Here is a 19,139-nt window from a genome sequence, read left to right on the forward strand (position 1 = left end):
TTTAATATTAATTAAAGAAATACAACTTTTGATTAAAAAACTCATTAATACAATTGATTAAGGTGACAAAAGAAAAACTATTAATATAATAAGGTATTGGCAAGAAAAAAATGTAAATAGGATGTGTATTGACACGAAACGTAAAAAATGGAGAGTGCAAATTGCAGTTGCAGGAGAGGATATGGTATTGGTGGTAGATGGCAGGCAGCGGCGGCGGCGGCCTCCACTGCAAATCCTTCTTGAAGTCTTCCCTTTCTCCTCCATACTCCAAACCACCGCCCTCCCTCTCTCTCCGTCATGGCACCCTCCACGCCACGCTCCTCAAACGCGACCAAGACACCCATCTCTCCACTTACCTCAAACTCAACCTCTTCCCCCACGCTCTTGGTCTTTGTGGAACTCTTGGTCATCTTGATATGGGTAAGCAAATCCATTGCCATGTGGTTAAACGTGGCTTGGGATGTAATTTGGAAGTTGGAAATGCAGTTGTTAGCATGTATTTTAAGTGTGGGAGTGTGGATGATGCAATGAAGGTTTTCAATGATATGCCTTGTACTGATATAGTTACATGGAATACTTTGATTTCTGGCAATCTTATGCACAGACAGGGGGATAGAGCATTGGAAATATGGGTGGAGATGCTGCAGGAGGGCATGAAGCCTAACCAAGTTACATTTGTTTTGATCATTTCAGCTTACAGGAAAACTAACTTAAATTTGGTTGATGATTGTCGTAGTTTGTTTAATTCAATGAGAACTGTTTATCAAATTGAGCCCACATCCAAGCATTATGCTTCCTTCATCAGTGTTTTGGGTTACTGGGGTCTTCTGCAAGAAGCACTAGAAACTATCAATAACATGCCTTTCCAGCCTTCTGCTCTTGTTTGGCGCGCTTTGCTTGATGGTTGTAGATTGCATAAGAATGCGTTGATTGGAAAATGGGCTGCTCAGAATATTCTTACCCTAGAACCTAAAGATCCTTCAACATTTATACTTGTTTCAAATTTGTATTCTGCTTCTGGGATGGGACCGCTCTGAAATGGTCAGGGAGGATATGAGAGAAAAGGGGTTTTGCAAACACCCAGCTCAAAGTTGGATCGTTTGTGAGAAGAAAATAAATACATTTTATCCGAGAGATGGATCACATCCACAGGAGAAAGATATACACAGAGGTTTGGAAATTATGTTCTTGGAGTGCCTAAAAATTGGATATGAACCTGACACGAGCTTTGTTCTCCATGAAGTAGAGGAGTATCACAAGAAAATTTTTCTATTCCATCACAGTGCTAAACTGGCAGCAACTTATGGGATGCTGATGACCAAGCATGGAAAACCCATTCGGATTGTAAAGTTTCCTTCTTTGTGGGGACTGCCATTCATTCCTAAAATATGCATCTATTGTCACAAAGAGGGATATATTTCTGAGAGATTCTTCTGGATTTCATTGTTTCTCCAATGGCCAGTGCTCGTGTAAAGACTGCTGGTGAAACACTAGTTCATCCAACTGGTCACCATCATTCATGTCATGATGTTTGCTGAATAGTTTTTTTTTTTTTAAGTTATAGGATAGCAATGTTATATGAGAGTAGAATGATAGATTTTATGTAGATGTTACTACCAATTTTGTGGGACCAATCAAGTGGAAGGAAGATGCTTCTTACAAATGCTTTTGGAAAAAAAGTTAGGAATTAGAACTGCACAGCCTCGTCAGAACAAAGATGTATTTTCTTTGTTTACTGAAAACCTTCACCGTGTATGATCTGTCACAGTTAGGTATTTAGTTATATACCAACTCAGCTGGGTATTTTGTTGGGGTTTCGACTTTTGAAAATTTTACTCCAACTGCATGAATTTTTAATGTTCAGGTAACTTTTTTTAATTCATTTTATTAATGTTCTGTGCTGTGTCTTCCTATTGTTGTATGTACACCAGAGTAACACCTGCGTAATTTGTTCTTTAACAAAAATCGAACATTCAAAAGGTGAAATAATAGGCTGGAAAGGCATTGGCCTAATTGTGTTGCAGTTTGCACAGCTATGATCTCAGGTTATGTACTTCATGGACTGAACATTGATGCTATAAACACTTTTAGGTGGATAATTCAAGAGGGAGTGGTGCGTAATTGCCTAACTATGATTAGTGTTTTGCCAGCTTTTGCTGCTCTGAAATTAGGGAGAAGTTGCATTGTGACATTCTAAAGAAAGGATTGGAGAGTAAAGTTAATGTGGATCTGCCATCACTTATATGTATCCAAAATGTGGAAGACTGGATCTTGCTTATGAATTTGTCAGAAGAATGTTCGAAAGAGATAGTGTTTGTTGGAACTCAATGATTTCAAGCTTCTCACAGAATGGGAAACCAGAAATGGCCATTGATCTTTTTAGTCAAATGGGAATGAGAGGAGCCAAGTTTGATTCTGTGAGCCTATCTTATGCTCTCTCTGCTTCTGCAAATTTAACAGTACTCCATTATGGGAAAGAGATGCATGGCTATGTGATACGAAATGCTTTTAGTTCTGACACATTTCTTATGGAATGACTAGACAAAGTATGCAGATGAGATTTGTATTTATTTTTGTAATGTGTAATTTTACTGCAATTAAATTCATATTGATTTTTAAAGGTTTGACAGATATTAAAATAAGATAACTTGTATTTTCTGCACTTATATATTACGTGTATATGGACTAAAACCATTACTTGTTAAGCTATCAATGTATATTTATCATCTGCCATAAAGTTGGTCAAGTTGAAAGCATTTTCTAAATTTGAGAACACTTTACAAGCTCTAGAGGCAGCTACTTTACTTATTGATGGCAAGGCTAGCAAGGGTCTGCACAAGTTCCTGCGTGCTCTTTGTGAAAATGAAACACTAGCTAGGTGTGGCTGATTCAGAGCTTGGGAATGTGATTAAGAAGAAATTGGTGGGTCACTTAAGTTTCCCTTAAAAACCTATGATATGACATTTTACATTTCACTTATCTAATAGCTAACTTGATTATTTATTTTGTTGATCCTTTCAGAAAATTGACTGTATTTACAACAATGCAGTTATGGAGTTGATGAGTGGTGTTAGAAATCAGTTAACTGAACTCATATTTGGTCTAGCTATTCAGGACATGGCTCCAATGAGCTGGGGTTTATCTCACAGCTTATCCAGATACAAATTGAAGTTAAGCGCAGAGTAGGTGTATTTTATGATTATAAGGAATTGATGTTATCATTGTACTCGCTGTACCTTTTTTATATTCTGTTTTCCTAGCTAGTATATTGACATCACTGTAGATTTGTATTGTGTTGAGGTCTGTATCATATTCTGCTATTCACCAAAGAAATTCTCCCCAAATTTGGTAATTGATTGATATGGATAAAAATATCAAGGTATTATTCCAAAGGTGGTGTGATGAATTTGGTTTTTGTAAATCACATCGTGTGAGGAAAGTAACATAGTTAAAATAAGAGTAAGGAAAATACTCAATAGTACGAAGGATTTATCGCACCAAAAATACGAAAATGCAAATCAACGGCAGTCCGTGATTCTCGTTAATTCTTTTTTACAGTTTTTTTCTTTTCATTTAATCTTTAACCAATAAAACAAAGCCACATGTATTTGGTACTGTTTCGTAGATATTGTTTCATACTTAATAGCAGTACTGTTGGAGTAATTATTTGTTTTAACTTCTTAGTAGTTGTCATTTTTTATCTTGTATTTGAATTCCATCGATATGCCCTTTATTTCAATTTAAACTCGTTTGGATCATGCTTTTTAGGAGGAAAGTATTTCTCATACAGGACTTCTATCATTGTCACTAATTATATTAAATGATGTTTTATATACATACACCAGATCAGTTATCTAGATTTCTTAGTTTGCATGTTGCCTCATACCTGTGTTGTTTTCCATTGAGGACCAGCTTTTTTTGGGTGTTCATGTCTTTAGGAAGTTTATCTGACTACTTTTTTTTGCATATTTGAATAACACACCAAAGTAACAGTTTAAGCATTTAACAGTACACAGTTGTTTGGGGTGGGAATAGGATGAATCTTTGAACCTTTAGAGGTGGACCTTATAAGCAAGATTTTGTCTATTATTCATATTTCTAAATCACTGAATTTGGTATGATTGAGTTTTGGTAATGGCAATTTTGACCGATGCAATTCTTTTTCTGGTGGAAAAAAAATTGTAATGACAGTTTTGACCAATGCAAATGATTGTTCATTGTGTCTTTTTAGTTTTTGTTTGATACTTATTAATAACTATTTTCTGTCTTAAAGATTTTTTTTAGGTGGATACCATGATTGTCCAATCTATTGGTTTACTTGATGATCTTGATAGAAATGAATATTTATGTGTTGATAATATAAAAATATTTATATTATTAACTAATAAAAAATTATAATTTTTAAACTTACCATACAAACTTGCTATCCATACATATACTATTTACTCTTGTTTAAAATTTCATTTTACAATGTGACTGATGTAGTAACTGTGTTGTTGGAAAACCAGACACTGACAGAAAAGAAAGAAAAGGGGGAAAAAAATCAAAAGATTGAAATTTTACTGAATAATAGAAAGTAATCACACAATAATCATATAGTATTGATTTATATATCAGTAAAATCGTCAATTGTTTACAAATTAACCATGTGTTATCTCAGTTAACTAGATGACTATCAATTAAAATCCAAACAATATTATATAACATAAAAGTTGTCATGAGTGGCTATGTTTCATTTTCCCTCCACTCGGGAACACGAGAAATGGGCATAAATATTTTGCCTGCCTCTCCACCTCTGCAAGAAAAATTGTGGAATGTGGATCCAATGTGTTGAGTATTGACCACATCACCCATTAAAGAACACAAGAACAATTCTTGTTAACAATAAATATGTGAGTAACCAACCGCATATCCGTTGCTGTTCAAATTTGGCAACTTGCCAATTCCTTTCATTTGTTTGTACCTTTAATAATATGGAGGGTCAGCAATATCACGGAATGGAATGGCATAGATAAATTTCAGAACAACGTTCACGCCACGCAGGGCATGTATATGAATGTTAATTTGCTGGCATGTGGTACGAGGAAATAGAAATTACTACTACTTGGTTTATGTATTTATTTCAGTAATGGTGGAAATACGCATCAATATTTATCGTCAACTCTGCTGCTGTGTCGTTGCGTTAAGGAGTGGAATATAATGAATTAAATGACGCACTATTGTTGGCCTTAATTTGCCGCCACACCGCAAAACTTGCTTTCTTTAAATACACCAAAAAGGGAAAAAAAAATAAAGAAAGAAAAGTCTTTTTTCACACGAAAGAATATAGTACATTTTTTACGCCAACGGCAAGGATCCCAACATTTATAGTCTTGAAATATTTTTTCTCCGAAATTGACAAATATGAAGCCAATCTGGAACAATAATTTTTTTTTGGCTGATCGAACTTCAATCCAATTTGTTGAAAACGCTTTATGAAACAAAGAAGCTGCCCCTCCATTTTGGTTATATATTTGAATCATAAAGACTATAAAATAGACATGATGGAACACAAATGAGAGTTAAAATAATAGCAGTTATTTTAATTTAATAAGTGATTTGGAATCCAATTTTTTAAATATTTAATTAGTCTTGAATTTGATTCTTAATATGTGTCTGTATTAAGGATTCAGAACAAAGTTTTGTCATAATCTTATTCAACTTGAATATCTTCAAAAAAATAAAAATACATGTGATTAATATAAAAAAATAAATAATAATTAGAACTTAGAAGTCTAAGGAATGAGACCCGGCGGCACAAATATATTACGTGTCAGTTTTTATTAATTTGTTATTAGCCTATCAGGGTCATGCAAAATAATAATAAAAATTATTGTAAAATTTCAATTCTGCAAATTAGTGTGAACTGGTATCGCCGTTTTGGATTTAGTGAAGCTCTGGAGTATGTAGCGTCCCTTTCGTTTGGAGATATGTGTGTGTGTGGGAACCATTTGCACAAGTTGGGTTAAAGCAAAAGGTATAGAAACATACGGCACTGAAAATTATATATAAGACAGAACATATCTTAATAGTTAGTAGAGAGGAGAAAATAAATAATCATGATAATTTTTGTTCGTACAGTTATTGTTTAATGAAAATAGATTTACCAATATAAATACTATAAATTTATGTTAATAATATGATATATAAACAATATATATAGTTTTATATAAACAAAGACTAGCAGACAAATATATTTATATTAATAGATAAGTATACAATTATTAAATAAAATAGCATAAGAAATTAACAAAAATTCATATATGATATTATTAGTATTGGCTTATAATATCTATATTACCTTATAAATTATTGTTTAACTAAAAGATATATTAAACAAAGTAAACACTTAATAATTAAAAACTGACCAGAGTTTGAGCTAGTGATAAAAAGCTAATCGAGATAGATAGGTTTTAACTTTCGATTTTCTTCTATATCAAACACATCATAAGGTGTGTGGATGCGATCGAAGAAGAAAAAGATTGAGAGTAAAAAATAAAGGAATCAAGAGAAAATAATAGAGATAACAAGAAATATGATGAGAATAAAGAAAGAAGTAGAAAAATAAAGCGAAAATGAATTAGAGGATAAAATAAACAATTGCTGCGGAAAAATAATATATTCATCAACAATTTAATTATTACTCATAGTAAAAGCATATAGGCCGATAGTGAGTACTAAAAAAATATATCATTTATTAAAATAATTACATGAAATGTATTTTTAGTTAAAATATATTTTTATTATATTTATTTCTAGACTTAAATATAAGTAAAAGTAACTGATTTACGTGCTAATTAAGAATGTTAACATTTTTTTTTTAATTTTACTGATCTCATTTGAAAATATTTTTTTTTAAGTTATCTTTCATTATAATTTGACATCAAAAATAAAAAATATATATAATTAAAAATAAAATCTCAATTAAATAAAAAAAATATTTTAAATATAATAACATTAAATAAAATAAATTAAAATCCGTTTATATTTTCATTCATTATTCATAAATTTTCTTTTTATATAAGTTAAGAGGAAGTATTAATATTTTTAAAAATGTTTGGGGACAATTGGTGCTCTTTTCTTTTCTTGCATAAGAAATTATGAGTGTTTTTCGTTCCATTGAATAAAAATTAATTTTAATTATAATACATTATTGTTATTAGTATAAAAAGAATTATACATAAAAAAATAAAGAATAGATTCTTTTATTAAATAAATTATTATCTTAACATATGAACACAGAAGTTCTTCTTCTATTAAAATGCAATGTATGTTTACATAATTACATTTAACAATTAATGTGCAATTTTTTTTCTTAAAAGAACATTACTTCATGTTCTTAAAGTTTGAAGAGAGATAATAAAATTACTATTTTATTGGACAACACCAAAATAAAGAAATATTCTACAGCTCTTTATCGCAAAGTTCATCAATTAATTAACCTTCCCCGGTAACAAAATAATGTCACTATACACCCATTCAAAACAAGATGCTGAGCTGTGCTTGTGCTTCAGTTCGTGTGTTGAGAAAAAAATCGTTCATTTAATAAAATAGCATTATTTCAGGACATTTTTTTCTTTTCACAAATTTATAGCCTAAACTTTCCACTTGCCAAAAATAAGAAGAAAAGCCGAAATTTTCTACTATCGATTAGTTGGCTGCTTAAAAAGAATAACCTTGCATAAAACCGTGACGTTATTCTAAGCATTAAAAAAATGATAACATTGACCTCTAATTCCCGCTGATGAAATAAATGGGAGGTGGCATGCATCAGAGAGTTATGACTTGTGAACTACCTGCTTAATTACCCTTCTGCTCCTCATTCAATTTGTGAATTTGTTCTTCTTTTCACAGTCTTGTCTTCTGTTTTATACTCTCAATTATAATAGTACATTTTCAGTATAAATATATTTTACTCAATTAAACCCCTTGATTACTATTCTGTATAAAATAATTAAAGATAATAAAATCACTGTACATGTATCATAAATACCAATATAAAGTAGATATTTTAATGAGTAATAATATTTTAACATTTTGATATTTTAAATATTCAATCAATACTTCTTATTTCTCTCTATTTTTCTTCCTACCACATCATATTACTATTATATTTATATTTTTTTCTCTCTCACTATAGAATAGCATTTGTATGTCTAACTATGTGTATCCTATTTTAATATCCTCCTCAAATTCTATTCTTATGTTTGACTATTTGTACCCAAAACGACACATTTGAAGTGGATTGAAGTACCAAAACGACACGTGTGGAGCAAAACACCTCGCATGAGGGGATGAATAAGTGAGGCAAAAAAGAAAAGGGTAAAAACGGAAATCCAAAAAGTTGCATGCAAAGACTCGGATATTGACTATTGAGGGGAAAATGTGAGAAACGCTTGGCCTGAGATCGCACCCATTTATTACCAACACTTCACCATCATATTCCTCTGCCTCACTCTCTTCTAAACAAGTAAATTCTGTCTTCCTTTTTCTTCTTTCTTTCCATACAAAACAGAAGCATGAGTTCTGCTACCACAGTATTGTAGGTAGAGAACAGAAACCACCTTGTTTCGGAATTCTGTTGCAAAATTAAGAAGGAAGAAACATACTCCATTAATGGGTGGTGTTAGATGGGGTCGTCCAGAGTCATCTTCATCCATGAAACTCTTCTTGCTCATGGTGCCTCTGGTACTGGTTGCAGGGCTTGTTTCTGTATTGGGTCCTAACCCCTCTAGTTGGCTTTTTAGTGCAAACGCACCTGTGTTATATTTGGAGGGCTCTGTTACTTCCTCTTCCTCAACTAGTAGTGGTGCTGTGACTGTGACCAATCCTTCCGAGGTGAAGCAGAGAGAAGGGTTAGTGGTGGTGGCCGTGGAGAATCGTGGTGGAGAGAAAGTTATCTCCGATGACACTGACTTCAATCACTCTTCTACACCTCCATTTTCTGTTCAGGCCATACAAACACCTCAACAACCTGTAAGACCTTTTTCTTCTTACTTTCTTTTTAATTATTGTTAGATTACTATTTTGATTTTTTTTAATCCTAACTAATTTGGAATTTGGCTGGAGTAGTTAAGTAAAGTCTGATAAAAAAATATATTTTTTCAGATAAAAATCGAACTTGGATAATCAACTATTTATTTAAGTTGAAGTAACTTCAGCACTTGGATAACCAACTATTTATTTGTGTTGAAGTAACTTCAGCACATTAATCGCCAAGAATTGTTTACAATTTTTTTATACTCAAACACCTCAAATAGATTTTTTTTTTTTTATTATCTCTAAAAAAGTTATTAAAGAAGGGGTGGGATAGAACAAAACTTAAATATAGGTTCGGTCTGTTGACTGTTGGTAATTTTATTCAACTAGAATTGATGTTTTACTATGGCAATCCAAGTAATAAAGGTATGCATTAAAAGATTGTGCATATTACCAAAGTAAAACTCCAATTTTTATTGGAAGAAAATAACACTAATAATTCCTCTGATGGAATAATTGATAAGTAGCACTATGGAAGCAAGCTTCTCTGATGGAATTTTTACAAAATGCCAGATGATTCTTATGTTCAAGAAGGAAAGAATGTACAGATAGAAAGAAAAAAGTGTAACCAAAGCCATTGATTTTTCTTTTAATTTCTCTCTAGCTTTTTAAATACTACTATATGCAATTCTTTGAGAATGCCAATGACTAGTGACTTTAACCTTTTTTCTTTAATTTTGCAGAAAAGGTCGAAAAACTTAAATCATTTTTTTCTTTTGGGATATATAATATCAGAATGACGAGAGAGATGTTATTACATAATTTCACTATGTTTTCATTTAAAATTTTAATTTTATAGGAAATAAATTTAAAATAAGGAGATAACTAATGCCTCAGTTGAATTTAGTAAAGGAAAGGAAAACATCGAGCGCAGATTGAAATTGTAAAATGAAGATAAATTTCGAACGTTCCCTGTCACGAGTAATTTTAAATTACTAACATTTAACGTAACCTCAAGTTTTCGTCTACGCACCGCTATTATATTGATATATAATATACAATAGTATTTGCTTTATATTTCTTCTTTTCGAGGCAATTTTTCTCGGTGAAATAGAAGGATTTGAAATAATGCAAATTGCTGTATATCAACTTGGATGTTGGGTCATAATCGTTGCCTTAGTGTAGCGATCCAAGGAATTATTTACGGATTTGAGGATTTCAGACTTAAAATTTATGAATATCATGTCCCCTTGTTGAATTAACTTTGTAAATACGCAAAGAAATGTGATTGTATTTATCTTTTAAAAAATAGTTGTCGATTCCGTTTTTTAAGTTAGGGCAATAGACAAGGTAGGTTACGTTAATTTCTGGTGTATTATATTGAATTGAGTTTTCAGAAGCTACTTGTTAGGTAGAATATTCTAAATTTCTAATATATTGAAATTAAAATCTTATCCTTTTGTGAGTTTTAAATAAATTAAGGTGATGATGACCCATCATTTTATTTACAAGAACAAGGATGAGCAAAATGTTTCGCAACTTTGGGCCAACGTGACTGGTGTGAATGAGTCTTATCTTCCACCAGAGAGGCCGAAGCTACAAAGAAAATTCAGCATCTTAGATAGAACCGAAGCTGGTCTAAGACAAGCTAGAGCTGCAATTAGAGAAGCAAGAAACGGGAATCAAACACAAGATATAGACTATGTTCCAGTTGGACCAATGTATAACAATGCTAATGCATTTCACAGGTAAATAATGCACTGCCTTATTTTCAATCGGCTAAACTGTTATTATAAACTTTTAAATTGTTATTATAAACTCCTCACAATGTTTTGATTATTACGTATTAAAATAAATAAAATAAAATAAAATTTGCTGAACTGTTATTTCCAAATATACTCCTCTACATAGGTGTGAAATTGAGGGGGTAAACACTAGAGAAATTTTTACCAAATCATGAGTAACTACATTAGTGAAACATCACATTTTAATCCAAAACCTTAAGATCGGATTTTATGAATTTTATTCTTACTTATCTGGTATTTAACTTTTTCATCTATTCGATGTGAGATTTCATTTCATACTTAGACTCCAACAATTTTTTCTTTAAGTGAGTTTCTTTCACATGATAGTCTTTCTTCGCGATCATTTTCAATCTACTATGGTCTTTAGAGTTTCATCATAACTGTTTCGTCTTGTCTAATCATTACTACCAACATGTTCTGATATCTTGCACCGTCATAACACTCATTAGACCAACTACATAGCCTCCATTTATGGCTCACCTGTCAAGAAAAGAAAAACTTTATCCCTATCTCCATGGATCTATCATTAAATTCATTATACTTATTTAAGCCGGTCAGCAAGTCTAACTATTAGCTTTGATACCAATTGTCTTAAAATTAAGAGGAATAAATATCGAAAAAAATTTCATGGATGAACCATGAATAATTACATAAATGAATTTGGTACTTTAATCCAAAATCATAAAATGATACTTCATATATTCACACTTATACTCCAATCCAACAGTAACATTCACAATTGGCAATAATCAACAAGTAATTATGTACTGTAAGATTGCAATTCCCACTCACTTAATGGGCACGACTAATTCTTAAGTGCCACAAGCACAGTAACAAATAAAGTATATTACCGTTATATTGGTCTAATATAAATTAACTTATTTTATTTTTGCATATAACAGGAGTTACTTGGAAATGGAGAAACAGTTCAAAGTATTCGTCTACGAAGAAGGGGAACCTCCGGTTTTCCACAACGGACCTTGCAAAAGCATATACTCCATGGAGGGAAATTTCATCCATGCTATTGAGATGAATGACCAATTCCGAACAAGGGATCCTGAGGAAGCGCATGTGTTTTTCTTACCTTTTAGTGTAGCAATGCTGGTGCAATTTGTCTATGTACGTGACTCTCATGATTTTGGCCCCATAAAAAAAACTGTCACGGACTATGTCAATGTCATTGGCGGAAGATATCCCTATTGGAACCGAAGCCTTGGAGCTGATCACTTTTATCTTGCTTGCCATGATTGGGTAATTACATCACTATTACTTACTCATAAACCCTCGTTAATTTTGGCTTAAATATTTTTTCTTGTAATTTAGTATTTTTTATTTTTGTTTTTGTAATTTTTTTTAGTTCTTGTAAAATGTATTTATTTTATTTTTCATCTTTCAAATGTTTTAGATAATATTTTGAACAATAAAAAAAATGAATTTTTTTAGAACGAAAATGAAAAAAGTCCTAGATTGCAGGAGAAAAAGTATTTAAACCTTAAATTTTTTTTATTTAATGGGGGTATGTTAAATTAAATTAAATACTTAATAATGTAATGTTGTACAAATATTAAATTGTTTTTCAGGGGCCAGAGACATCACGCTCCATTCCTAACTTGAACAAGAATTCGATCCGTGTGTTGTGCAATGCTAACACCTCGGAGGGATTCAAGCCTTCAAAGGATGTCTCTTTCCCAGAAATTAATCTCCAAACCGGTTCAATAAACGGTTTCATTGGTGGGCCATCTGCGTCTAGACGTCCACTTTTGGCCTTCTTTGCTGGTGGGCTTCACGGCCCAATTAGGCCCGTTCTTCTTGAACACTGGGAAAACAAGGACGAAGACATTCAGGTTCACAAGTACCTTCCAAAGGGTGTGTCATACTATGAGATGTTGAGGAAGAGCAAGTTCTGTCTTTGTCCTAGTGGGTACGAGGTAGCAAGTCCCAGAGTGGTGGAGGCAATCTACACAGGGTGTGTGCCAGTGCTCATTTCAGACCATTATGTGCCTCCATTCAATGATGTTTTGAATTGGAAGTCCTTTTCCGTTGAGGTTTCGGTTAAGGATATTCCCAGATTGAAGGAGATTCTGTTGAGTATTTCTCCAAGGCAGTATATAAGAATGCAGAGGAGAGTTGGACAAGTTAGGAGGCACTTTGAGGTACACTCTCCACCCAAGAGATACGATGTGTTCCATATGATCCTTCATTCTGTGTGGCTTAGAAGATTGAACTTTAGAGTCCACGATGACCAATAGTAACTCGCTCATTAACGTATTAAGTTTCTGATTAGTTTGGCAATGTAAGATTGTGTGAATGTGTGATTCTTTTCCTGTCCTGTATAAATTTTAAATTTGTCAGAAGTAAACAATAAAATTAAAAAAATCCCCACATTAGGTGCCACTGTCCATTATTTACTACTACTGATCGGACCAAAGATGTTTACATATCTTGTAGAATCTAAACTGTTCCGCAAAGAAATATTTGTAGGAAGTATAGGATTATTATATGCATTAAGTTTATATCATCCAAGGAATGTGCGAAGAATAGATATGGCTTAATAAATAAAATTGAGATTATTACTTTTGACAATTCTACTTTTCTTTAATTTCTTTCTTGATTTTCTTCAAAAAAAAATATTTCTTGATTAATTTAAGAAATAATTTTGTATAAAATTGGGATAAAGTTTGGATAATTAATAAATTTTTATTTTCACGTAGTCTATTCGAGTCCAGCTGAATTGAGCTTTAACATGCTATCGATGAAGTGTGAATAACATCATAGACTCATACCGATAAAAAGAAGAAAAAAAACACCATCATACCCTCATTCAATTAGAGGTGGCAAAATGGATTATCTGATCCAATATGAGCTGGTGATCTGTTCCGATGCGGTCGCAGAAGGTCGAGAAGACTTCACTCTAATTTGAACTTCAAAAATGAAGCTCAAACCTGAAAAATTCCAACTTTTCAGGCTTTTGACAAGTTTTGCCTACTAACCCCACATTGGATCATAAATAGACTAGACAAAAAAAAATCTTATTTAATTATGACTCAAAATTTAAAGTACAAATCCTATATATTATCAGGCAGATTTTGGTTGGTTTGACTATCCCAGCCAGCCTGTTTTGTCAGCTTTACATTTATTAATTCAAGTATTAAAAAAACATTATTCTTTATGTAAAAAAAAAATTGTTCATATCTTGTGAAAGACAAAAAATAGTTATTAATAGAATTTTCCTTCTTTAAATGATTTCAATAAATTAATTGAAATTCATTTTAATTTTAAAACATCAAAAGTCTAAAATAAAACAAAATATTAAATGACTAAATATATAATTGATGAGATTTTAAATATAATTTGTTGAGAAAGAAAAATACTGGTGCTTATTTATTGATCAAAGGCCTAGTCTAGAAAAAACAGAATCATTCAATAGAAGGGTTGTCAGTTTTATAGACAAAATTATTGTTTACACTTTTGATGATAAAAAATACGCATATTAGGATAAGTTATACAAATTTAAATTATATTTAACAATATAAATAATCTTATCAAGCTAATGCGGATTAACACATGTAGTTAGAGAACGAATCTTCATCTCATCCCTCGCAACGTGCCTTGGTCAGACACGCGATCTGTAATCTGTGTAATGGATTTGATTTTGTTTCTGATTTCTGATAGACATGGAGATTGGAGATACTAGTTTTATAGATAGATAGATATCACCACCGAGAAGCATCACTTGCAACGTGCCACACTTCCATGCCTGCTAAACATGGAGAAGCATCCTCGAACTGCCATTTCCCTCCACGTGTCACTCAACCCTAACATTTTGTGCTTCTAAACCATATATATCCATGACCAATTGCCCATGCATCACACCACCTTCCACAACCTGTTCATTGAAACCCACATCAGTCACAACACTGTGCAATCATCATAAAGATCGATGGCGTCGAGACGGCAATTCAAGGAGGAGAGAGCGGAGGCAGCGGCCAAACTGGCAGCGAAAGACATCGGCGATATCAACAGAGCAAACGAGCGCGACGAGGGGTACGACTTGCGGAACGAAGCCAACTTCAAGCAAGCACGAGCGGAGGCAGCTGCAAAGCTCGCCGCGAAGGATCTGGAGGACGCTAACAGATTAAGGGACAGCACTCTAATCAACACTACATGTCATGATCACGATGAGAACAAACCCAGTTTGATAGGGTCCATGTTAAGAGCCGCCAAGGAAGCCGTGGTTGGCAAGCCTCACCACGACGAAGTTGACAACAGCTCAGGGTTTTATGAGAAGGCCAAGGAAACAAAGGTCGACGCGGCTGGGTCCAAGATGGGTGAATACGCAGATTATGCCACACAGAAGGCGAGGGAAACGAAGCAGAAGGCAAAAGAAGCAAAAGACTATGCTGCGGATAAGGCTAAGGATGCTAAAGATACAACAGTGCAAACCGCTGCTAAAAGGGCTATCGGTTTCTTCTCGGGGGGCAACAAAGACCAAACAAAGGTTATTTATTTAATAACTTAATTACTATTTGTTGTTGCATGAATGTATGTAATGAATTGTACGTGGTGTAGGAGGAGGAGGAAACGAGTCGGAGAATGCAGGAGGTGAGGGTGCAAGATAAGGAATACGGAACGGGACGGGGTGGAGAGAAGTTGGTGATAAAAATGGAAGAGTCGAGGCCAGGAGCGGTGGCGGATGCGCTCAAAGCAGCCAATAAGGCCATGGACGGCGTTATGGAGGAAGAAGGCGTGCTTCATGTGGAGCGTCGTAGAGAGAAAATTTGATTCTGATTGTGATCATCATCGTGCAATTTATGTGCTGGTACTACTAAGATGCATGGGGATCGATCTTGTGTTCTGTAGTAATAATAATGTATTTGTTACCTTTACTACTTAATGGATCCTCTTTAATTAGCTTTCATCCTCCTAAAACTCTTCTCATCTTTCATTTTAAGAATGTGTACTTCTTGGTTTTGAGAACATATAATACATGAAAATCGGGTTTGGTCATCATTCTTCACTCTTCGTCGAGTAATTCCTATATCGACACATACTTAATCTATGACATTTAGACATATCCAATTAACTTTATGGTTTTGAGAATATATAATATATGAAAACCGGGTTTGGTCATCACTCTCCACTCTTCGTCTCAAGTAATTCCTACATCGACACATACTTAACTATCATTTAGACATATCCAATTAATTTTATGGTTTTGAGAATATATTATATATGAAAATTGGTTTTGGTCATCACTCTCCACTCTTTGTCTCCAATAATTCCTACATCGATACATACTCAACCTATCACATTACATTTAGACATATCCTATTAACTTTATGGTTTTGAGAATATATTATATTTTGAGACATATCCAATTAACTTCATGTGTTAAAAATAATAATAATCACGTAATTTATTTAATCACTATTATTTTTTATTTTTTAACTAAAGTCTAAAGACCTTTTTGTAAATTTAATATTTTATTTTTAATTAATTAGTGTATCTTAAAAAGATATTTTAATCCTTTTTGCAAATTTAATATTTTATTTTTAAATAGTGTATGTATGTTAGAAAGATATTTTAATCCACAATTAATTCTTAATTTTCTAATTTTAAATCTAACTTTTCCTGCTTTATTTTATTGCTTCAATTAAGTCAATCATAAATTATTCATAATTTCAAGTAACAATATATTCTCGATCTCTAAAATTTTATTTGACGCTCCAAATTTTTAATGATTCAATCATTCTTTTTTGGGTGAATGTTGACTTCTCACTAACCAGTTCACTTGGTGATGGTAGTCTAGGAGAATGTTGACTTCTCACTAACCAGTCACTTGGTGATGGTAGCCAAAGAACAAAGGACTACTGCTAGAAGGCTATTGTGGAGATGGAGACGAGGAGGATGACGATTATAACTACGTCAGTATACGTTTTAATTTTTTGTGATGAAAGACTGCAATAATTTGCCGTCCTTGTTTCTTGTTTGAGGTCAAATTCTCCTTGATATATGACGTTTTTGAACTTTTCTTTCTAAAGTATTCAAGTTTTACTAAAAAAAATGTGAGGATGGCAGCTAAGATTGATAGAATGTAGAAAAAATTAGATTTAGAATTAGGAAAATTAACAAGGGATTGAAATGTTTTTAAAAATATATTAAATTAAAATTTAAAATAAAAATATTAATTTTTTTTAAAAAAAAACTCTTAAAGTTTTTATTGTAAAAAAGAAAAATTAATTATCTAAAATTAATAAAATCTCTCTCTCCAATTTATCCCGTTCCTTTCGGTCTTTTCAATTTTGCACCCCACATCCAATTGCAACTCCAACGTGAGTTTTTGAGTCTTTCCAATATAATTTGTTTTTGAGTTTCATGCTTTCGAGGAAGAGGGGGATTCTCATGGTCATCCTCTAATGGGAGATCTTAATCGCAGCATCTTGTTGCTTGTTCTGAACGAATAAATAGAGAGGAAGAAAGAGGTGAATGAGACGAGATTGACAGAAGAGAAAAATGTTTTTTTTTTTAAAAAAATTAATGATGTCTAAATTTTTAATTAGATGTGTTTAAATATGATGTATTAGGTAATATCAAAGAATTACTCCTTCATCCCTCTCTCCTTTACAGTTTCTCTTTGTTCAAGCCTACACTACAAGGTCAGCCTCCGTTTGCATTCTTACCTATTAAAAAAACTTATACGGTGAATCTATAGAGAGAGGAAGATTAGAATTTTTCCTGTAAAAATAAATTTTGAGTGTTAATAATATGCTATGCCTGATTTTGAAATATAATCATTATGGAACCTTGAATCTAGAAGATTCAAGTCTTCAAGAGACAAGACCAATTAATCTCTAGTATGACCCACTAGCAGGATGATGTCAAATGAAAGGAAAATTATTGTGGCAAAAAACATTACAATAATTTCATATGATCCAAAGGCCTATAATTTCAGAACGATATCGACTTTTTGTTAGAAATATATTTATCCTCAATTTTTCTTTAATCTCATTTTTTTATTATATCACTTTTTTTTGTGAATCTTTATTATATCGCTTATTAATAAAATCTTTATTTTACTTTTCCCTTCTTCCCTTTTCATCCCAATACATGTCAAAATAAAATTTTAGTATAATGAGTTAAACAGACACGAGCATACTAACATCACAAGTAAAATTTTATTCAGATTTATTACGTAAAAGTCTTGGATTCATATTTCTTACAAGTATTAGGTTTTTGTACATGCATGAAAAGATACAATTGAAAAAGAGATCTTACGTGGTCAAGCAATTGATTGTAAGTAACTAAAAAAAATTAAATGAAACCCTAGGTGGTTGCCCACTTCAACCACCTCAGGGCCACCACCGATCACCATAAGCTCCGTGGTCAAGCAATTGATTATTGCACTGCTAGCACGGTTTAATTAGCAAGCCAGGAGCTGAAATCTCATGTAGCTATACGTCATTCCAGATTAAAACAATTTTGTCATGTTTTAATTACCGAAAATGATAGTCTCATAAAAGTAGTATTGCATCGTTGATTTTTGAGTTTTAAATTGTGAACATTTAATATTAAAAAATATATATGCTATATCATCAGATTTTTTTTCTAGTTACTTACAATCACTCTACGTGTAACTAACTATCAGAAAATATGAAAAAAAATTAATATATTAAAATATAAAACTATTTAATATGTATATTTAATTTTAATAAAATACATCTTAACTTATGTTATCTTTGTGAAAATGATCTTTTGGTATCTAATGGGTATTATTGATCTTGGTTGACTCTATAGAGGAAAATATCAAAACTTTAGGCTAATTAGATACTATGATACAAACTGTGTTGGTGAACAAATTGAAAGGAAAATTGGAAAAATATTAGTGAGGAATGACATTTCATTGAAGTCTTCTAATATAAAATAGTTTTATGCGGCAGACAAATAAAAAGTCACAGTTAACCAGATGATTTATAATTCGATAACAATCCAAGTTATTTTACACTATAAATCTACAACTTAGTTTCCCATATAATTTATATATTTTGATTGTTTTATTTGTTATAAATTTTAATTATATAAAATAAAACTTTATATTTTATAATCCCATTAATTCATAAAAAAAGATGAAGTATCAACCGTTAAGTACTCTTTTTCATACTCAATTATTAAAGAGGTGTATTGGATTATGATTTTAAAAAAATATTTGAGTATAAAAATGTTCGGTGTATTTTAAAGATTACATAGAAATATTACGACTTATAATATTTTATTAAAAAAATTTTATGTTAATTTGAATTTTAATGAATTTATATTTTA

General features: G+C 32.1%; 3 protein-coding genes across 4 annotated transcripts; all 3 read left to right on the forward strand.

Annotated features, from left to right (window-relative positions):
* The first annotated feature begins 118 nt into the window (after positions 1–118).
* On the forward strand, positions 119–3,372 carry LOC114399551 (pentatricopeptide repeat-containing protein At5g03800-like). Its single transcript, XM_028361754.1, has 2 exons — positions 119–2,922; positions 3,022–3,372. The coding sequence occupies exon 1, from the start codon at positions 198–200 to the stop codon at positions 1,035–1,037; it is 840 nt and encodes a 279-aa protein (XP_028217555.1). The 5' UTR covers positions 119–197; the 3' UTR covers positions 1,038–2,922; positions 3,022–3,372.
* A 5,043-nt stretch (positions 3,373–8,415) lies between these two features.
* Positions 8,416–13,268, forward strand: LOC114400499 (probable glycosyltransferase At5g03795). Of its 2 annotated transcripts, none has more exons than XM_028362969.1 (4): positions 8,416–9,015; positions 10,501–10,766; positions 11,726–12,074; positions 12,404–13,268. In XM_028362969.1, the coding sequence occupies exons 1-4, from the start codon at positions 8,656–8,658 to the stop codon at positions 13,070–13,072; spliced, it is 1,644 nt and encodes a 547-aa protein (XP_028218770.1). In that variant the 5' UTR covers positions 8,416–8,655; the 3' UTR covers positions 13,073–13,268. The 2 variants fall into 2 exon arrangements, with proteins under 2 accessions (XP_028218770.1, XP_028218771.1); XM_028362970.1 differs by having other exon boundaries at positions 8,421–9,015; positions 10,531–10,766.
* A 1,437-nt stretch (positions 13,269–14,705) lies between these two features.
* On the forward strand, positions 14,706–15,799 carry LOC114398424 (late embryogenesis abundant protein ECP63-like). Its single transcript, XM_028360614.1, has 2 exons — positions 14,706–15,321; positions 15,393–15,799. The coding sequence occupies exons 1-2, from the start codon at positions 14,764–14,766 to the stop codon at positions 15,603–15,605; spliced, it is 771 nt and encodes a 256-aa protein (XP_028216415.1). The 5' UTR covers positions 14,706–14,763; the 3' UTR covers positions 15,606–15,799.
* Positions 15,800–19,139: the final 3,340 nt, after the last annotated feature.

The sequence above is a fragment of the Glycine soja genome, chromosome 19 (genome assembly GCF_004193775.1).
Source record: "Glycine soja cultivar W05 chromosome 19, ASM419377v2, whole genome shotgun sequence".
Taxonomy (NCBI): domain Eukaryota; kingdom Viridiplantae; phylum Streptophyta; class Magnoliopsida; order Fabales; family Fabaceae; genus Glycine; species Glycine soja.

Excerpts from the sequence above, each read along its gene's own strand:
- LOC114400499 (XM_028362969.1), top strand. The coding sequence starts at position 8,656 with ATGGGTGGTGTTAGATGGGGTCGTCCAGAGTCATCTTCATCCATGAAA. Across the intron at positions 10,767-11,725 it reads AATGCTAATGCATTTCACAG|GAGTTACTTGGAAATGGAGA; the intron begins GTAAATAATGCA and ends TGCATATAACAG. Across the intron at positions 12,075-12,403 it reads ATCTTGCTTGCCATGATTGG|GGGCCAGAGACATCACGCTC; the intron begins GTAATTACATCA and ends ATTGTTTTTCAG.
- LOC114399551 (XM_028361754.1), top strand. The coding sequence starts at position 198 with ATGGCAGGCAGCGGCGGCGGCGGCCTCCACTGCAAATCCTTCTTGAAG.
- LOC114398424 (XM_028360614.1), top strand. The coding sequence starts at position 14,764 with ATGGCGTCGAGACGGCAATTCAAGGAGGAGAGAGCGGAGGCAGCGGCC. Across the intron at positions 15,322-15,392 it reads GCAACAAAGACCAAACAAAG|GAGGAGGAGGAAACGAGTCG; the intron begins GTTATTTATTTA and ends TACGTGGTGTAG.